General features: G+C 44.9%; 1 protein-coding gene across 2 annotated transcripts in view; it reads left to right on the top strand.

Annotated features, from left to right (window-relative positions):
* LOC129713463 (sorbitol dehydrogenase-like) overlaps positions 1-18,882 on the top strand; it is a 33,906-nt gene extending 15,024 nt beyond the window's left edge. For both annotated transcript variants that reach the window (XM_055662508.1, XM_055662509.1), the window contains exons 5-11: positions 570-729; positions 4,317-4,435; positions 7,474-7,539; positions 11,567-11,742; positions 13,538-13,659; positions 17,071-17,239; positions 18,650-18,882. In XM_055662508.1, coding sequence (XP_055518483.1) covers positions 570-729; positions 4,317-4,435; positions 7,474-7,539; positions 11,567-11,742; positions 13,538-13,659; positions 17,071-17,236 — 809 coding nt within the window. In that variant the 3' untranslated portion in view covers positions 17,237-17,239; positions 18,650-18,882. The remainder of the gene's footprint in view (positions 1-569; positions 730-4,316; positions 4,436-7,473; positions 7,540-11,566; positions 11,743-13,537; positions 13,660-17,070; positions 17,240-18,649) is intronic.
* The last annotated feature ends 1,182 nt before the right edge of the window (positions 18,883-20,064 follow it).

Consider the following 20,064-nt stretch of genomic DNA (forward strand, 5'->3'; position numbering starts at 1 on the left):
TGGGGAGATGGCAGGAACGGGGTACTGATTGGGGATGATCAGCCATGATCACATTGAATGGCATTGCTGGCTCGAAGGGCCAAATGGCCTACTCCTGCACCTATTGTCTATTGTCTATTGTTGCCGACAGTTGCCTAAAAATAGTGGGACAGGCCCTTACTACCTTGTTGAAAACCAAGCAACTGAAATGTATTTTCACCAGGGACTATTATAATCATGGGAGACCCCTTCCACCCCTGCAACGGACTGTTCCAGCTGCTACGGTCAGGCAAACGCCTCCGTTGCCATGCGGTGAGAACGGAGAGGTTGAGAAGGAGTTTCTTCCCAGAGGCAATTCGGACTGTAAACGCCTATCTCACCAGGGACTAACTCTACAGAACGTTTTTTCCTTCCATTATTTATTATGTAAAAGAATATGTGTGTTATGATTGTGTTTATAATTTGTTTGGTTGTTTTGTTGTTTGTCTTTTGCACAAAAGTCCGCGAGCATTGCCACTTTCATTTCACTGCACATCTCGTATGTGTATGTGACAAATAAACTTGACTTGACTTGACTTGTTTTGTTGCAGGTGACAGAGTCGCCATTGAGCCTGGTGTCCCCAGAGACAATGATGAGTTTGTTAGAACTGGACGTTACAACTTGTCACCAACATGCTTTGCCAGTGGCCTTCCTCCTGATCATGGGGGGATGTGCCAATACTATGTCCATGATGCCAGCTACTGCTTCAAGTTAGTTTCTCCATATACTGTTGGTTATCTTATCACAAAGATAGCATATCTTAAAAAAATCCTTTACCTAGGATTTCAAAATATTGGGTTTTTTTTATATAGAACTGTTAGTTTCATATCTTTCAAAATTCTACCTTTTGTAGAATCGGAACTTATCCAGCAGATATCCAATGTTATAGAGTCATAGAGTGATACAGTGTGGAAACGGGTCCTTCGGCCCAACTTGCCCACACCGACCAACATGTCCCAACTACACTAGTCCCACCTGCCTGCGCTTGGTCCATATCCTTCCAAACCTGTCCTATCAGTGTATCTGTCTAAGATCAGCCATGATCATATTGAATGGCGGTGCAGGCTCGAAGGGCCGAATGGCCTACTCCTGCACCTAATTTCTATGTTTCTATGTTTCTAAGAAGGAACTGGAGATGCTGGAAAATCGAAGGTACACAAAAATGCTGGAGAAACTCAGCGGGTGCAGCAGCATCTCTGGAGCGAAGGAAATAGGTAACGTTTCGGGCCGAAACCCTTCCGGGTTTCGACCCGAAACGTTGCCTATTTCCTTCAGGGTTTCGACCCCGAAACGAAACGAAACGAGACGAGACGAAACGTTGCCATCTCCTTCGCTCCACAGATGCTGCTGCACCCGCTGAGTTTCTCCAGCATTTTAGTGTATCTGTCTGTTTCTTAAATGTTGGGATAGTCCCACTCATCTGGCAGCTTGTTCCATACACCCACCACCCTTTGTGTGAAAAAGTTACCCCTGGGATTCCTATTAAATGTTTTTCCTTCACCTTGATCCTCCGGTCCTCGCTTCCTCTACTCTGTGCATCTATCCGAACTATTCGATCTACCCTAGTTCCCGATATTAGGGAAGTCCAGGACAAGGGGTCACAGCTTAAGGATAAGGGGAAATCCTTTAGAGATGAGGAGTAGGCTTTTTTCACCCAGAGAGCCTGGTGAATCTCTGGAACTCTCTGCCACAGAGGGTAGTCGAGGCCACAGTTCATTGGCTATATTTAAGAGGGAGATAGATGTGGCCCTTGTGGCTAAAGGGATCAGGGGGTATGGAGAGAAGGCAGGTACGGGATACTGAGTTGGATGATCAGCCATGATCATATTGAATGGCGGTGCAGGCTCGAAGGGACGAATGGCCAACTCCTGCACCTAATTTCTATGTTTCTATGTTTCTATGTTACCCGATGTTATTAGAAAAGGAGAAGCTTTCGCTGATTGTAGAGAGTGTGTTTGCCTCCGATTTTGTGTTCTGGTCTAGTGATGTTCCATTTCTCTGTCCCTGAAGTTAAGGCTTTCTTCTCCACCACATTGGTTCTGATTCACCTGAAATAGTTGGGCATGGTTCCAAACTATCCTCGATGGTTTTAGTGTAGCAGGATGCATACAAATTCTAACATAGGACAACTTCCCCATGTAAGTACACTAACGCACCCTTGCTGCTGTATGGTCCAGTTCCAAAATACTTGACCTGTTTAGTTAACCTTATAATCGTGAATATTTACACAAAATGGGAGAGGGTTTAGTTTACATTGTTTGGTCAACTCTTTGGCCAAACATTGCAGAACAAATTTAACTAACGCATGTTTTTTTCTCGTGACACTCTGTGGCACCAACAATGATGTGCACACATCATCAAAAAATAATGCAGACTTCCAAAGACTGTGTTTACTTCAGTTTACATCTGAGATTATTGCCATAGAGGGAGTGCAGAGACGGTTCACCAGACTGATTCCTGGGATGTCAGGACTGTCTTATGAAGAAAGACTGGATAGACTTGGTTTATACTCTCTAGAATTTAGAAGATTGAGAGGGGATCTTATAGAAACTTACAAAATTCTTAAGGGGTTGGACAGGCTAGATGCAGGAAGATTGTTCCCGATGTTAGGGAAGTCCAGGACAAGGGGTCACAGCTTAAGGGTAAAGGGGAAATCCTTTAAAACCGAGATGAGAAGAACTTTTTTCACACAGAGAGTGGTGAATCTCTGGAACTCTCTGCCACAGGGGGTAGTTGAGGCCAGTTCATTGGCTATATTTAAGAGGGAGTTAGATGTGGCCCTTGTGGCTAAGGGGATCAGGGGGTATGGAGAGAAGGCAGGTACGGGATACTGAGTTGGATGATCAGCCATGATCATATTGAATGGCGGTGCAGGCTCGAAGGGCCGAATGGCCTACTCCTGCACCTAATTTCTATGTTTCTATGTTTCTATGAGATTGGGAAAACAAACATGAGAACAGACTATAATGTGACAAGAATGCATTGTTGATACCAAGGATAGCCACAAAGTGCTGGAGTAACTCAGTGGGTCAGGCAGCATCTCTGGAGAAAATGGAGTGGTCACCTTTCGGATCGAGACCCTTCTTCTCCCGACCCGAATCATCACCTTTCTATTTTCTCCAGAGATGCTGCCTGACTCGCTGAGTTCCACCAGCATTTTGTGTCTATATAAGAATGGCGGTGCTGGCTCGAAGGGCCGAATGGCCTACTCCTGCACCGATTGTCTATTGTCGAATCCAATGGTTCCCAACCTTTTTTAGCTCATGGCCCCCTTGGGATCTTTACATTTTTCCATGGCCCCCCTGACAGTATTAGCGAAGGGAAAGAAACTCAATGTTTTGTGATTCGTAACTTGTAAATAGTTGCTAGTCACTAGATTGACAGATTATGGGGAGCTACATATTGTCAAATATGCCATATTGTCAAAGAGGCTGCAAATTAGTTAATTTTCGAATTACTATAATAATTTTATAAGAAAATTGAAATAATTTCATAAATAAAATTCAATAATATAGATATCAGGGAGAGGCTTCAGAGGGTAACCAGGACAGCGCAGAGGATCATTGGCTGCCCTCTCCCCTCCCTGATGGACATCTACACCTCCCGCTGCCTTAGCAGGGCAAAGAAGATCATCAAAGACAGACAGCTCCCATCCTGCGTTTGGACTGTTCGACATGCTGCCCTCTGGAAGGCGCTATAGGTGCATCAAATCCAGGACAAACAGACTCAGGAATAGTTGCTTTCCGAGAATTATATCTACTATAAATTCAAATTCACACATGCACTGACTACACCGCCCAACACGGACTTCCATCTGTATATATGTATATATGTATGTAGCGCCGCAGAATTTGTGCACCTATTCCCCCCCCCCCCCCCCCCCCCATCTCCCTTCTGTTTTCTGTTTTTTCTGTTTCTTGTTTTTTGTGCTAAATTGTATGTATGCACTGAGTACGAGCAGCTTTCAGTTTCACTGTACATGTATAGTGACAATAAATGGCATATCTATATCTATCTATATTAATATTAATAATAATATTATAATAATAATATTCAACTACATAGATTTAAATGTATCAGAACTGAAATGTAGGGGGCAACAGGGTGGTCATTGAACCTGTGGCCCCCTAAATCCCCAAATTTTCCTGTGGCCCCCCCCGAAATTTGCCATATGGCCCCAGGTTAGGAATCACTGGTCTAATGGATTGTAGTTTGTTCAACCCTCTCTATTCCACAATGTTTTTTTTATAATTTTTAAATGGTTTCGTCTTATGCCTCTTATGTGTCTTTCTTTCAGGATTCCCGACTCGTTGAGTTTTGAAGAAGGGGCGCTGGTCGAGCCTCTCTCCGTTGCGATTCACGCTTGTCGCAGAGCTGAAGTGAAAATGGGCTGCAAGATCTTCATCTGTGGAGCTGGTAAAGAACAAGAAATACTCACACGCTCTAGTGTCATTAATCTTATATTTTCAATCAATACTATTCTAGTGAACCAGCCTCCGGTGCTGTTTTGAGAGTGAAACTTGTCAGATTAATACATTTCTATGTTATTTAATAATAGTTGGGATCAAAAAAGAATGACCATGTCATGGAGTCATATAGAAACATAGAAATTAGGTGCAGGAGTAGGCCATTCGGCCCTTCGAGCCTGCACCGCCATTCAATATGATCATGGCTGATCATCCAACTCAGTATCCTGTACCTGCCTTCTCTCCATACCCTCTGATCCCCTTGGCCACAAGGGCCACATCTAATTCCCTCTTAAATATAGCCAATGAACTGGCCTCAACTACCCTCTGTGGCAGAGTTCCAGAGATTCACCACTCTCTGTGTGAAAAAAGTTCTCCTCATCTTGGTTTTAAAGGATTTCCCCCTTATCCTTAAGCTGTGACCCCTTGTCCTGGACTTCCCCAACATCGGGAACAATCTTCCTGCACCTAGCCTGTCCAACCCCTTAAGAATTTTGTAAGTTTCTATAAGATCCCCTCTCAATCTCCTAAATTCTAGAGAGTATAAACCAAGTCTATCCAGTCTTTCTTCATAAGACAGTCCTGACATCCCAGGAATCAGTCTGGTGAACCTTCTCTGCACTCCCTCTATGGCAATAATGTCCTTCCTCAGATTTGGAGACCAAAACTGCACGCAATACTCCAGGTGTGGTCTCACCAAGACCCTGTACAACTGCAGTAGAACCTCCCTGCTCCTATACTCAAATCCTCTTGCTATGAAAGCCAACATACCATTCGCTTTCTTTACTGCCTGCTGCACCTGCATGCCTACCCTCAATGGCATAGAATCAGTCCTTTAAGGGCCTGTTCCACTTAGGCGATTTTTTTCGGCGATTGTCACAGTCATAGCAGGTCACCGAAAAAGCAGCGACTGGACCCCCTCCCCCCATGACAATGTCTACGTCAAGCTACAACACCCTACCATCTAGTTGACGTCAAGCTAACGGCAACCGGCGACCCTTTAGGACGTCCACCTACGACCACACCTACGACCACCAAAGGCAACCTACGCCCACCCAGCGACAAGCTACGATCCTGCCGGCGACAACTGCAGACAATTCAGTCGCTGCTTTTCAACTCCACCTCCCATTCCCAATCCGACCTCTCTGTCCTGGGTCTCCTCCATTGCCAGAGTGAGCAACACCGGAAATTGGGGGAACAGCACCTCGTATTCCGCCTGGGCTGCTTACGTCCTGATGGCATGAACGTTGAATTCTCCCAGTTTTGCTAGCCCTTGCTGTCTCCTCCCCTTCCTTAACCCTCGAGCTGTCTTCTCCCATCCCCACTCCTCCTCCCTTTTTCCTTGCTTCTCCCCCTCACCCCCCATCAGTCTGAAGAAGGGTTTCGGCCCGAAAAGTCGCCTATTTCCTTCGCTCCATAGTTGCTGCTGCACCCGCTGAGTTTCTCCAGCAATTTTGTGTACCTTCGATCTTCCAGCATCTGCAGTTCCTTCTTGAACAATTCAGTCGCTGGTACCTGTCGTAGGTTGACGTAGGTAGTCGCCAATGGGATTCACCAAAGTCAGCACCCGGGCGACAACCAACAACACCTGCCGACAACCGGCGTCAACAACCATGACAGGAGAAGACAAGACCACAGTCGCCGAAAAGTCTTGAACATTTCGAAATCCAGCGGCAACCAGAAAAACGTAACGATTCTTTAGGCGACTTAATTAGACGACTCGCGACCAACACAGGCATCACCCCGCGACCATGTGGCGGCAGCCTAGTCGCCTGTAGTTGCCGAAAAAATTGCCTAAGTGGGACAGGGGCTCAACTTGAGCCCCCCCCCCCCCCCACCACAGAACCAACGACTGCACCTGGACTCTACCACTAACCCACTTGTGTCAATTTACAGTGACCAATTAGCCTAAGACATCTTAGGGTCAGAAGGATCTAAAGTCAAGTCAAGTGAAGTCGTCAAGTCAAGTCAAGTTTATTTGTCACATACACATACGAGATGTGCAGTGAAATGAAAGTGGCAATGCTCGCGGACTTTTGTGCAAAAGACAAACAACAAAACAACCAAACAAATTATAAACACAATCATAACACACATATTCTTTTACATAATAAATAATGGAAGGAAAAAACGTTCAGTAGAGTTAGTCCCTGGTGAGATAGGCGTTTACAGTCCGAATTGCCTCTGGGAAGAAACTCCTTCTCAACCTCTCCGTTCTCACCGCAAGGCAACGGAGGCGTTTGCCTGACTGTAGCAGCTGGAACAGTCCGTTGCAGGGGTGGAAGGGGTCTCCCATGATTTTATTTGCTCTGGAGTTGCACCTCCTGTTGTATAGTTCCTGCAGGGGGGGTGAGTGAAGTTCCCATAGTGCGTTCGGCCGAACGCACTACTCTCTGCAGAGCCTTCTTGTCCTTGGCAGAGCAATTCCCAAGCCAGATGGTAATATTCCCGGACAAGATGCTTTCCACCGCTGCTGCGTAGAAGCACTGGAGGATCCTTGGAGACACTCTGAATTTCCTCAATTGCCTGAGGTGGTAAAGGCGCTGCCTTGCCTGAAATATTACCCATTTCTTTTATCCAGAGATGCTCCCTGTCCCGCTGAGTTACTCCAGCATTGTGTCGAACCTAACACAATGCATATCTTTGGGTTGTGGGTTAAAATTGGAGCACCTGAAGGAAACTCCCACCTTTTTCTCCAGAGATGCTGCATGACCCACTGAGTTACTCCAGCACTTTGTATCTATCTTCAGTATATACCAGCAGTTCCTTTCTTTCCAGGCGAGCGGGGGTGAGGGGGGGGGGGATTGGTAGATGGTTGGACAAAGGCCAGAGATGAGCAGACAAAAGGCAGTCAGATAAGGAGAGAAGGAGCATGAAATGTATTCCAAGGTTGTGAAATAAGCTATGGGAAAGGCAGTTAACTTGCATAAAACTCTTGCATATGCAACATTATTTTCTAATTGATGTACCATTCATTTCTTTCTTAAGGGACAATTGGATTTATGAATCTGTTGGTCGCCAAGGCAATGGGGGCAGCTCAAGTAGTGATATGTGGTAAGATACACAATCAGCACTTGTTTATAAATAAACTATTCCCAACAGGTACATTGGAGTAACTTTATTGGCATGATAAAAAAAACATTGTTATATTGCCAAAGTATAAAACATGACATACATATTTAAAATGCATAAGTATAAATACAAGTATAGATATGTCCCTGTACATAAACTCGTAAATAGGCCTATAGCCCTTTATTGTTTGCTACATGTTCTTGCAGATGTCTTTCTTTCTTTATTTCGCTGGGAATAATATGTCGACTTGTAATTTTCCATAACTCAAATCTAGAATTGGAACCCTCGACTTTTCCCTCTGTTTACACGTCAATATTTCATTCACTGAAAAGGTGAAAACTAGCAGCAAAGTGTGTTTAAAAAATGATCAATTTACTGATGCAAGGAAGTGGTGAGATACCCACAGACTCCAAATTGAATAGGAGACCAGCCACCAATTAATTCCCCTTTACTCACACCCACATTAAACTCCAAGGTCCCGCTTGGTCTAGTAAACTATAAAATACACAGATTATCTTCCTGCATCACAATGCATCATGATACAGAGGAACCAATGTCACCACCAGGTCAGGTATGAATTCATTCTAACTTGCAGAGTGGCCCTGAGTATCTCAGGCCCCTTTTTGATACAACACAAACATGGGCTCTTCGGCCCATCAAGTCCATGCTAACCCCCCACTATTGTAGATTTGGCTCACTTACATTAATACCATTTGCCTGCATTGGGGCCATACCATTCTGTTTATCTAATACCCCTGTCCCACTTAGGAAACCTGAACAGAAACCTCTGTAGACTTTGCGCCCCACCCAAGGTTTCCGTGCGGTTCCCGGAGGTTGCAGGTGGTTGCAGGTAGTGGAAGCAGGTAGGGAGACTGACAAAAACCTCCGGGTCATAGGGGCGCAAAGTCTCCAGAGGTTTCCATTCGGGTTTCCTAAGTGGGACGGGGCATAAGTGCCTATCTAAATGTCTCTTAAACATTGTAATTCCACCAGATTCCACCATCTCCAATAGCAGTGTGTCACAGATATCAATCACTCTGTAAATAACTTTCCCCTTTAAATCTCCGTCCATCCACCTTAAACCTTTTCCTCCTTGTTTATGATACCCACAGCAGTGGATAAAGATTTTGACTCATCTCGGCTTCTCAGATTTGTATCTGCTGCTACTGTCTGGTCACCTCTCAGCCTCCTTTGCTCCCTGAAAAATTAGCCTGTCTAATGTTCCCCGTTACTGAATTCCTCTGGTGACTCTGCTCTGCACTCTTGTACAATGCAATACAATACAATACAATACAATTTATTTGTCATTTGGACCCCTTGAGGTCCAAACGAAATGCCGTTTCTGCAGCCATACATTATAAAACAAAAAAGACCCAAGACACAACACAGTTACACATACATCCATCACATCGCTGTGATGGAAGGCAAAAAAACTTATCTCTCCACTGCACTCTTCCCCCCCGATGTCAGAGTCAGAGTCAGAGTCAAAGTCAAAGCCCCCGGCTGGCGATGGCGATTGTCCCGCGGCCATTAAAGCCACGCCGGGTGGTGCGAGGTCGCGCACCGGGTCTAGTTGTTAGAGCCCCCGGCGTGCGCTCGCAAAGTCCCGTGGCCATTCCAAGCCGCGCGGGGCGATGCTGTAAGGCCCCGCTCAGGTACTCTTCAACCTGCGGGCTCCCGGTGCCGCCGTCCGCCAGACCCGCAGTTGCAGCCTCCGAATCTCCGAAGGTCGGGTGGCAGCAGCGCTCCACCACAGCTCCACCCGCTCCGGACTCGGCCAGCCCGTGATGGTGATGGTGAGTCGGCAGCTCCCGCAGCTGGAACCCCAGGTCGTTCCTGTTGGAGGCACAATCATACGCCTTAACCTTGTGAGCAAGCCCACAGTACACGGATGTTGGCAAAAGCTATGCTATGATTCATGTAGACATCATCTAGCATCATCCATCTTCAGTACATTTGCTACCACTGATGAAAGATTCACAATGCTGTAGTAATCTGAATACACGTCATGAAGGTGTGAATGCACACTGCAAACCGGCCCTATTAAAGATACAAAATGCCCCAACGTTGCATTGTAACCTTCCACTGTATGACTGTTTTGCTTTTTAAAGTTTTTCTTTTTTTTTTAAACTAACTTTTAACCCTTCATAGGATTAAACAAAAGCAAAGGCTATGAAACATAGAAACATAGAAACATAGAAATTAGGTGCAGGAGTAGGCCATTCGGCCCTTCGAGCCTGCACCGCCATTCAATATGATCATGGCTGATCATCCAACTCAGTATCCCGTACCTGCCTTCTCTCCATACCCTCTGATCCCCTTAGCCACAAGGGCCACATCTAACTCCCTCTTAAATATAGCCAATGAACTGGCCTCAACTACCCTCTGTGGCAGAGAGTTCCAGAGATTCACCACTCTCTGTGTGAAAAAAGTTCTTCTCATCTCGGTTTTAAAGGATTTCCCCCTTATCCTTAAGCTGTGACCCCTTGTCCTGGACTTCCCCAACATCGGGAACAATCTTCCTGCATCTAGCCTGTCCAACCCCTTAAGAATTTTGTAAGTTTCTATAAGATCCCCTCTCAATCTCCTAAATTCTAGAGAGTATAAACCAAGTCTATCCAGTCTTTCTTCATAAGACAGTCCTGACATCCCAGGAATCAGTCATGAACATGTCCTTTGATCTGTAAATTTATTTGCTTATGGTTTACCGAAATTCTAATTTGTTCCTTAAATATGTATTGTATTTAAGCAGTCATTATTTGAAAGTTAACATGAAAAAGGTATACACTAATAGACAGGGGGGGGGAGATTGCATCCTTCACCTGGTCCACCCTGTTTCAACAAATGTAATCGACCTGGCGTGCACAAACAGAAGATCAAACAGAACATGTTGTCTTGCAACTTTAGGCTGTGCATGACATACGCAAGAAGAAGAAGAATAATAGACAAAGAAATACGAGAAGGTTCTGCGAGCTAGGCATTGAGAATTAGGAAATGAACTAAGTTAGGCTCTTTGTTCATGATATTTTAATCAAAGTGATATTTCCCCTCCTAATTTCAACAGGAGGGGCAGGCACAATAATTTGGTAGGTATCAATGATAGGCTTGTACCATTGGGAGGAGTCTGGTAGAGAGCCTTTTCCTTGTTCATTAGTATAGAAGTTGGCTAACTAATAATTACTGGGGAGGAAATACTATGCTGTAAATTAAAACCCGAGGCAAAAATATCAGCAAACCAACCGAGCCTGTTATTTTCCCAACACAAACAGTGAAGATTCCCAGTTAGTTTTGTTTTGTTTGGTTTAGAGATGCAGCGTGGAAACAGGCCCCTTGGCCTACCGAGTCTGCACCGACCAGCGATCCCCGCACACTGACACTATCCTATACACACACTAGGGGCGATTTACACTTATACACAACTTACACATAGCCAATTAATAATAATAATAATAATAATTTTATTTATAGAGCACTTTAAAAACAGTCATAGGTGCAACAAAGTGCTGTACATCACTAATCATTGACAAAAAAGTTAATACACACCAATAATAACAATCAAAAGAAATAGTAGGAAAAGACATGTAAAAGAAAGAAACATCAAAAACACCAAAAACAGAAGCAAAGTCTCAGGCATGGTCAAAAGCCAGGGAGTACAAATGTGTTTTAACACTGGATTTGAAGATGGACAGTGAGGGGGCATGTCTGATGTGCAACGGCAGGGTGTTCCAGAGTGCCGGAGCAGCAACAGAGAAGGCTCTATCCCCTCTGAGCTTCCGATTAGACCTCGGTACCTGCACATCTTTGAAGTGTGGGAGGAAACCGAAGATCTTGAAGAAAACCCATGCGGTCATGGGGAGAACGTGCAAACTCCATAGAGACAGCACCCGCAGTCGGGATCGAACCTGCGCTGTGAGGCAGCAACTCTACCGCTGCCCCCACCGTGCCGCCCCTGTGTAATTACTCCAAAAGTTGTTCTTTTAGGAATGGTAAAATAAATGTTGTCTTAAAGATTTGTCAAGCGACAGGCTGAAAATGGCAAAGGAGATGGGGGCTGATTATACGCTGAAAGTTGGAAAAGAGACAGCGGAAGAATTGGCCCAGAAAGTGAAGGCTGCCCTTGGCTCCATGCCGGATATAACCATCGACTGCACTGGGGCCGAGATCTGTATGCAAGCTGGCATCTATGTAAGTACCATAACAAGATATCTGCATTGTACTTCCTGCCAATTATCCTTGCTTGTGTTTATGATCGTGCCTGATACAGTAATTTTTTTATTGCACTGTACACAAAAGAGGAATTTCGCTGGACCCAAGGGCATGTGACAGTCTGGAAGAAGGGTCTCGACCCGAAACGTCGCCTATTTCTTCTCTCCATAGATGCTGCCTCACCCGCTAAGTTCCTCCAGCATTTTTTGTCAACCTTTGATTTTTCCAGCATCTGCAGTTCTTTCTTAAACATAAAGAACCGTTGAACCATTTCTGGGCACAAGGGACACATCGAATCACAAGAGCATGAGACACAGGAGAAGAATGAGGAACATTTGGCCCTTTGCGTCTCCTTCATCATGCAAACCTTTGCAACGTTGTTATACAAAACACATTTAAGAAATGATGGTAGACAAAAATGCTGGAGAAACTCAGCGGGCGAGGCAGCATCTGTGGAGTGGTGGCACAGCGGTAGAGTTGCTGCCTTACAGCAAAATGCAGCGCCAGAGACCCGGGTTCGATCCCGACTACGGGTGCTGTGGAGTTTGTACGTTCTCCCCATGACCTGCGTGGGTTTTCTCCGAGATCTTCGGTTTCCTCCCACACTCCAAAGACGTACAGGTTTGTAGGTTAATTGGCTTGATAAAAATGTTAAATTGTCCAAGTTGGCGATATGCAGAGTACTGCCCTACCAAGTACAAAATTCAGAATGTTCAGAAGGAATAGGCGCCGTTTCGGGTCGAGACCCTTCTTCAGACTGATGTGCAGGTGGTGGGGAGGGGCGGGAAGAAGTAAGGAAGAGGCGGAGACAGTGGGCTGTGGGAGAATCATCAATAAAATAGCATTACTGCTAACAAAGCACTGTCACATGCAGGAAAAATGTTCCCAATGTTGGGCGAGTCCAGAACTAGGGGCCACAGTCTTAGAATAATGGGGAGGTCATTTAAGACTGAGGTGAGAAGAAACCTTTTCACCCAGAGAGTTGTGAATTTATGGAATTCCCTGCCACAGAGGGCAGTGGAGGCCAAGTCACTGGATGGATTTAAGAGAGAGTTAGATAGAGCTCTAGGGGCTAGTGGAGTCAAGGGATGTGGGGAGAAGGCAGGCACGGGTTATTGATAGGGGATGATCAGCCATGATCACAATGAATGACGGTGCTGGCTCAAACGGCGGAATGGCCTATTCCTGCACCTATTTTCTATGTTTCTATGTTAAGGTCTACATATGCATGACCTTGGAGGTCTGCTACATGTTATGTCCTCCAACAATCCCGTGAGCTACCATGTGTCACTTTGAAATACTTCAGGTACTCACTGGGATTTAGGATGAGAGGGGATCTTGTAGAAAGACAACATTTTTAAGGGGTTAGACAGGCTAGATGCAGGAAAAATGTTCCCCATGTTAGGGGAGTCCAGAACCAGGGGTTCAAGGTTCAAGAATAAGGGGTAGGCCATTTAGGACTGAGATGAGGAAAGACTTTTTCACCCAGAGAGTTGTAAATCTGTGGAATTCTCTGCCACAGAAGGCAGTGGGAGGCAATTCACTGGATGTTTTCAAGAGAGAGTTAGATTTAGCTCTTAGGGCTAAAGGAATCAAGGGATATGGGGAAAAGGCAGGAACGGGATACTGATTTTGGACGATCATCCATGATCATATTGAATGGTGGTGCAAGTTTGAAGGGCCAAATGGCCTACTCCTGCACCTATTTTCTATGTTTCTAATAACCAAGGAAATCAGCATTAATAATCCATATTATTTACACATTGTTTCCTAGGCTACGCGCTCAGGAGGAGTTTTGGCTCTGGTTGGTCTGGGTCACGAGTATGCAAACATTCCAATACTTCATGCACTCCTTCGAGAAGTGGATATTCGAGGAGTTTTTAAATATTGTAACACGTAAGTATCGCCTTTTTCTTGCCTGTTTATCATTTGAAATCACAGAGCTCCACAGCATAGAAGTAGGCCCTTTGGCCCATCGAGTCATTACTGATCAATGATCCCATCAACACTATCCTTATGCCCCTGTCCCACTTAGGAAACCTGAACGGAAACCTCTGGAGACTTTGCGCCCCACCCAAGGTTTCTGTGCGGTTCCCGGAGGTTTTTGTCAGTCTCCCTACCTGCTTCCACTACCTGCAACCTCCGGCAACCACCTGCAACCTCCGGGAACCGCACGGAAACCTTGGGTGGGGCGCAAAGTCTCCCTTCAGGTTTCCTAAGTGGGACGGGGGCATTACACTCTTCCCATTTAATTATTTCACGTATGTTTTTGGTCTTCATTAAAACAGCCAGAATCGAAGCATAAACAATATCTCAATATCACTGTGTCGGAAGGAACTGCAGATGCTGGTTTAAACTGAAGATAGACACAAAATGCTGGAGTAACTCAGCGGGAGAGGCAGCATCTCCGGAGAGAAGGAGATAGAGGAATGCAGAACACAAACAGGCCCTTCGGCCCACCAAGTCTGTGCTGATAATCAACCATCCATTTTGAACTTGACTGCACTGGTGTGCTATCAGCGCACCTGGCACCTGTCCTCACCTGCACAGAACCAGCACATAGAGGGAGAAAGGTGATGAAAAGGCAGCCTTTCACCTTGGTCAAAGCACAGTAGCGATTACACTATTATTTTATTCGGAGGTGAAAATATTTATTAATTGTGTTGCTCTTCAGGACAATAGGTGCAGGAGTAGGCCATTCGGCCCTTCGAGCCAGCACCGCCAATCAATGTGATCATGGCTGATCATCCCCAATCAGTACCCCGTTCCTGCCTTCTCCCCATATCCCCTGACTCCCCTATCTAGCTCTCTCTTGAAAGCATCCAGAGCACCTGCCTCCACCGCCCTCTGAGGCAGAGAATTCCACAGACACACAACTCTCTGTGAGAAAAGGTGTTTCCTCGTCTCCATTCTAAATGGCTTACTCCTTATTCTTAAACTGTGTGTGGCCCCTGGATGTGGACTCCCCCAACAAGTTTCCTGCCTCTAGTGTGTCCAAACCCAAACCCTTAACAATCTTATAGAACATCTCAAAGCACCCCACAAGTTATTCAAGAATCAATTAACTTTAAATGAAAATGCTGGCAGTCTGAAGCCAAAACAGAACACGCTGGAAACACACAGCAGGTGGGCAGCACCAGTGGAAAGGGAAGCAGAGGTAATGTTTCCGGTCGAAGTCCTGATGCGCCTCAAAACCTTTAGCTCTTGCCATGGCTGCTTCCCGACCTGCTGAGTGTTACCACCAGTTTCTGCAATTAATTGTGGGTATTAACAGGAAATATTATCTTATTGGAAAAGAACCAGCTAATCTATGAAGTAATCGCAAATGAAAAAGATGGCCAGCATTGTAGTTCAGTTTAGTTTATTATATTAGAATATTATTATTATATATTAGAATATAAACTTTTAGCGGTAATTCCCTCTTCCACAGAATAATGTCATAGAAAAGCCTGAGAGGGCAGATGAGTCCTTTGATGATTAGAAAAGTCCTACCTCCAATAGTGCATTGGATATACTCTAATAATGGCAATATGGGGATCATGTATTTTGTACACAGTCCACAAGGGGGCAGCACGGTGACACAACAGTAGAGTTGCTGCCTTACAAGGGCCAGAGACACGAGTTCGATCCTGACCTCGGGTGCTGTCTGTACGGACTTTAGTTTTAGTTTAGTTATCGCGCGAAAACAGGCCCTTTCGGCCCACCGGGTCCACGCCAACCAGCGATCCCCGCTCATTCATAGAAACATAGAAACATAGAAATTAGGTGCAGGAGTAGGCCATTCGGCCCTTCGAGCCTGCACCGCCATTCAATATGATCATGGCTGATCATCCAACTCAGCATCCCATACCTGCCTTCTCTCCATACCCCCTGATCCCCTTAGCCACAAGGGCCACATCTATCTCCCTCTTAAATATAGCCAATGAACTGGCCTCAACTACCCTCTGTGGCAGAGAGTTCCAGAGATTCACCACTCTCTGTGTGAAAATTCACACTCCTATACGCACTATATACAAATTTTTTTTTTTTTTTTTTTAAATTTACATTTACCAAGCCAATTAACCTACATATCTGTACGTCTTTGGAGTGTGGGAGGAAACCGAAGATCTCGGAGAAAACCCACGCGGTCACGGAGAGAACGTGCAAACTCCGTACAGACAGCACCTGTGTGCATTTCGTTGTCTCTGTAATGCATTTTGTTGTCTCTGTACTGTACACTGACAATGACAATTAAAATTGAATCTGAATCTGAATCTGAAACCTGTAGTCGGGATCGAACCTGGGTCTTTGGCGCTGTGAGGCAGGAACTCTACCGCTGTGCCGCCGTGCTCTCCTGCATTGAATCATCAGTTCAGGATTGTACAAGGGCCCTCCTACCAATTATACCATAACATCTGCAGCACCTTTATAATCAGCTGATAAAAATGTAATCCGAAATCAAACCCCTCGCTACACCCTGCATGTTGTAATCTGTAGGTCTATCACCAAATGTTTACAATCCAAACCTTAGATAGGCTTAATTTGTGGTCGAAAGGGAAAGGACTGCATCATGTGGCTTCTGACCTCAACCGTGACTCAGTTGCTAACATTCGCTCTCTCTGCACTGGCCTCTAGAGGGCACCAAGAGATTCAAGATTCAAGAGACATTTATTGTCACATGCGCAAGCCTACAGTGAAATTTGGGGTCACCAAATTCCCCATGTTCTTTTGGAGCCATACGAATAAAAAATAGAGCGCCAAACACGATAGTCTTTAACATAAACGCCCCCACATAGTTTCCCACTGTAAGGGAAGGCACCAAAGTTCAGACATCCTCCCCTTTGATGTTCTTTGGTGTTCTTGATGTGCAAAGATGCCTTATGTAACATGGTGTGTAACATGCTTCAATTTTGGCCTTTTCAAACTACCAAGAATAAAAATGCCTTTTACAGACGACTTTATTTGTTTAAATTGTTTTTGGTCTTCCATATTCCTCTAATCATTTTTTTTTTTTATGCACCTATTTTTGCATTTTAAAGGTGCATTTAAAATATGAGCTAAGAAGACAACATTCGGGATGCTGCAATCCACAAAAAAAAATGCCATCAAGTACCTGAATGCTCTCTGAACTTCCCTGGTCCACATTAATCTCACTCTCATTATCAGATTCAGTGTAATGCCCCTGTCACACTTAGGAAACCTGAACGGAAACCTCTGGGTGGGGCACAAAGTCTCCAGAGGTTTCCGTTCAGGCTTCCTAAGTGGGACAGGGGCATAATGGTACCTTGAAAAATGACTTATTACTAACTATCTTTGCTCATCTTATAGGTGGCCTGTGGCAATTGACATGTTGGCTGCAAAGATGATTGATGTGAAGCCTTTGGTCACACATCGCTTTGCTCTGAAAGAAGCTCTCAAGGCCTTTGAAACAACAAAGAAGGGACTGGGTGTCAAAGTAATGCTGAAGTGTGATCCAAACCACTTGGGTCCATAGACGGTACTTCCATGACGCTGAGTATTATTTTCATGTTTATAATAATAATAATAATAATAATCTTATTTATATAGCACATTTTCAGTCAACTTGCATTGACCCCAAAGTGCCTCACATAATTACATTACATTACACACAGGCAAAGGTGGGTGAAGTGTCTTGCCCCAAGGACACAACGACAGTATGCACTCCAAGCAGGATTCGAACCGGCTACCTTCCGGTCGCCAGCCGAACACTTAGCCCATTGTGCCATCTGTCGCTGAAGTGGGCACCATTTGCTCTGGGGCTCATTGAATCTATCATAGAAACATAGAAAATAGTTGCAGGAGTAGGCCATTCGGCCCTTCAATCCTGCACCGCCATTCAATATGATCATGGCTGATCATCCAACTCAGTATCCCATCCCTGCCTTCTCTCCATACCCTCTGATCCCTTTAGCCACTAGGGCCACATCTAACTCCCTCTTAAATATAGCCATTAAATATGAACTGTGGCCTCAACTACCTTCTGCGGCAGGGAATTCCACAGATTCACCACTCTCTGTGTGAAAAATGTTTTTCTCATCTCGGTCCTAAAAGATTTCCCCCTTATCCTTAAACAGTGACCCCTTGTCCTGGACTTCCCCAACATCGGAAACAATCTTCGCAGGAGATTGTTTCCAATGGGAACAATGGTTTCAGATGGTTCCCACTTAGCAGGAGTGCACTATCTTGCTCCGCTATAGGATCTTTGGTTACTACTCTAGACTCATTCCTTGCCTGTGCCCTGCACATTTTATTTACTTTTGTTATGCAACGCGACCCATTGCCTCATCACGCCTGATTCCTGGGATGTCAGGACTGTCTTATGAAGAAAGACTGGATAGACTTGGTTTATACTCTCTAGAATTTAGGAGATTGAGAGCGGATCTTATAGAAACTTACAAAATTCTTAAGGGGTTGGACAGGCTAGATGCAGGAAGATTGTTCCCGATGTTGGGGAAGTCCAGGACAAGGGGTCACAGCTTAAGGATAAGGGGGAAATCCTTTAAAACCGAGATGAGGAGAACTTTTTTCACACAGAGAGTGGTGAATCTCCGGAACTCTCTGCCACAGAGGGTAGTTGAGGCCAGTTCATTGGCTATATTTAAGAGGGAGTTAGATGTGGCCCTTCTGGCTAAGGAGATCAGGGGGTATGGAGAGAAGGCAGGTACGGGATACTGAGTTGGATGATCAACCATGATCATATTGAATGGCGGTGCAGGCTCGAAGGGCCGAATGGCCTACTCCTGCACCTACTTTCTATGTTTCTATGTTTCTATCACGGACTCTCTATTTAATTCCTCTGAGGACCATTATTTTTCTTGCGTGTATTGGATGAAGGGTCACAAAACCGATACGCTTGCTCACCCGGCCCTTTTCCTTTTTTCCACAGGTGTTGCCCGAGCTCTTTATATCTCCCAGCATGGCCTTTGTATTATCTCCAGCTGTGATCTGGCGAGTGGAATTCAATTACCTTTCCCAGACACTCGAATAGTGTGCAAAAATAAAAATGATCTTTGCAAACAGTCGTGGAAATGTACATTTAATCCGACATCTTCAATGTCCGTCAGCTGTGTTTCAACATCACATCAACCTCATACCTGTAAAATAAATAGCCTAAAATGCAGTTAAAGAACTAAATGATTTCAAATTAACCCCATTGAAATAATATGCTCCAGGCACCAGATAATTACAACGGATAATTTGTATGTTACCATAGTGACACGTAATTCTGTAACTGAGTTGCTAAAATGCCAGCTATCGAGCTTATTCTGCCGTGTGTCCTCAAACAATTGTGACGTGTTGCACCATTGTTAGCTACAGGTTTATGCTAGTGACCTTTCGCCCGTTTCTAAGTGAATCTGTGAGAAATTTACTTCACACTCAAAGCAGGTCCGAGTTATATTTTTGATGATGAAACAGCCTGATTGTGTGTCATTTTGTAGCAGACAATGGCACAGTGACAAAAGGGGAGGTTTAGAGGGAGATGGGTCAAAGCTGGACTGGCTTGGATGGGCATCTTGCTTAGCATGGATGAGGTGGGCCAAAGTGCCCTTTGCCATGCTATATATCTATCTCTACGGCACTCTATATGTGGGCTAATTGAACTGCAGGGCTGCTCACAGCCTGATAAGTGAGTCATAGAAATATAGAACCATAGAAAATAGGTGCAGGAGTAGGCCATTCGGCCCTTCAAGCCTGCACCGTCATTCAATATGATCATGGCTGATCACCCAACTCAGTATCCTGTACCTGCCTTCTCTCCATACCCCCTGATCCCTTTAGTCACAAGGGCCACATCTAACTCCCTCTTAAATATAGCCAATGAACTGTGGCCTCAACTACTTTCTGTGGCAGAGAATTCCACAGACTCACCACTCTCTGTGTGAAAAAACATTTTCTCATCTCGGTCCTAAAATACTTCCCCCTTATCCTTAAATTGTGACCCCTTGTTCTGGACTTCATTGAACGAGTCATTGAATGAAAGTATCCAGATGACATCAGAAAGTGTGTAGGAAGGAACTGAAGATGTCGGTTTATACTAAAGATAGACACAAAATGCTGGAGGAACTCAGTGGGTCAAGCAGTATCAATGGAGAAAAGGGATAGGTGGCGTTTCGAGTCGAAACCCTTCTTCAGTTCTGACCTGAAACGTCACCTATTCCTTTTCTCCAGAGATGCTGCCTTACCCGCTGAGTTACTCCACCACTTTGTGACATTGGAAACTGCACGCATACAAAGTCAATAGTTGTTAAAGTGGCACTGAAAGATTAAATTGCAGTCACTACATACTTTATTGCACATTGA

This window comes from Leucoraja erinacea, chromosome 36, assembly GCF_028641065.1.
Source record: "Leucoraja erinacea ecotype New England chromosome 36, Leri_hhj_1, whole genome shotgun sequence".
In the NCBI taxonomy this organism is placed as follows: Eukaryota; Metazoa; Chordata; class Chondrichthyes; order Rajiformes; family Rajidae; genus Leucoraja; species Leucoraja erinaceus.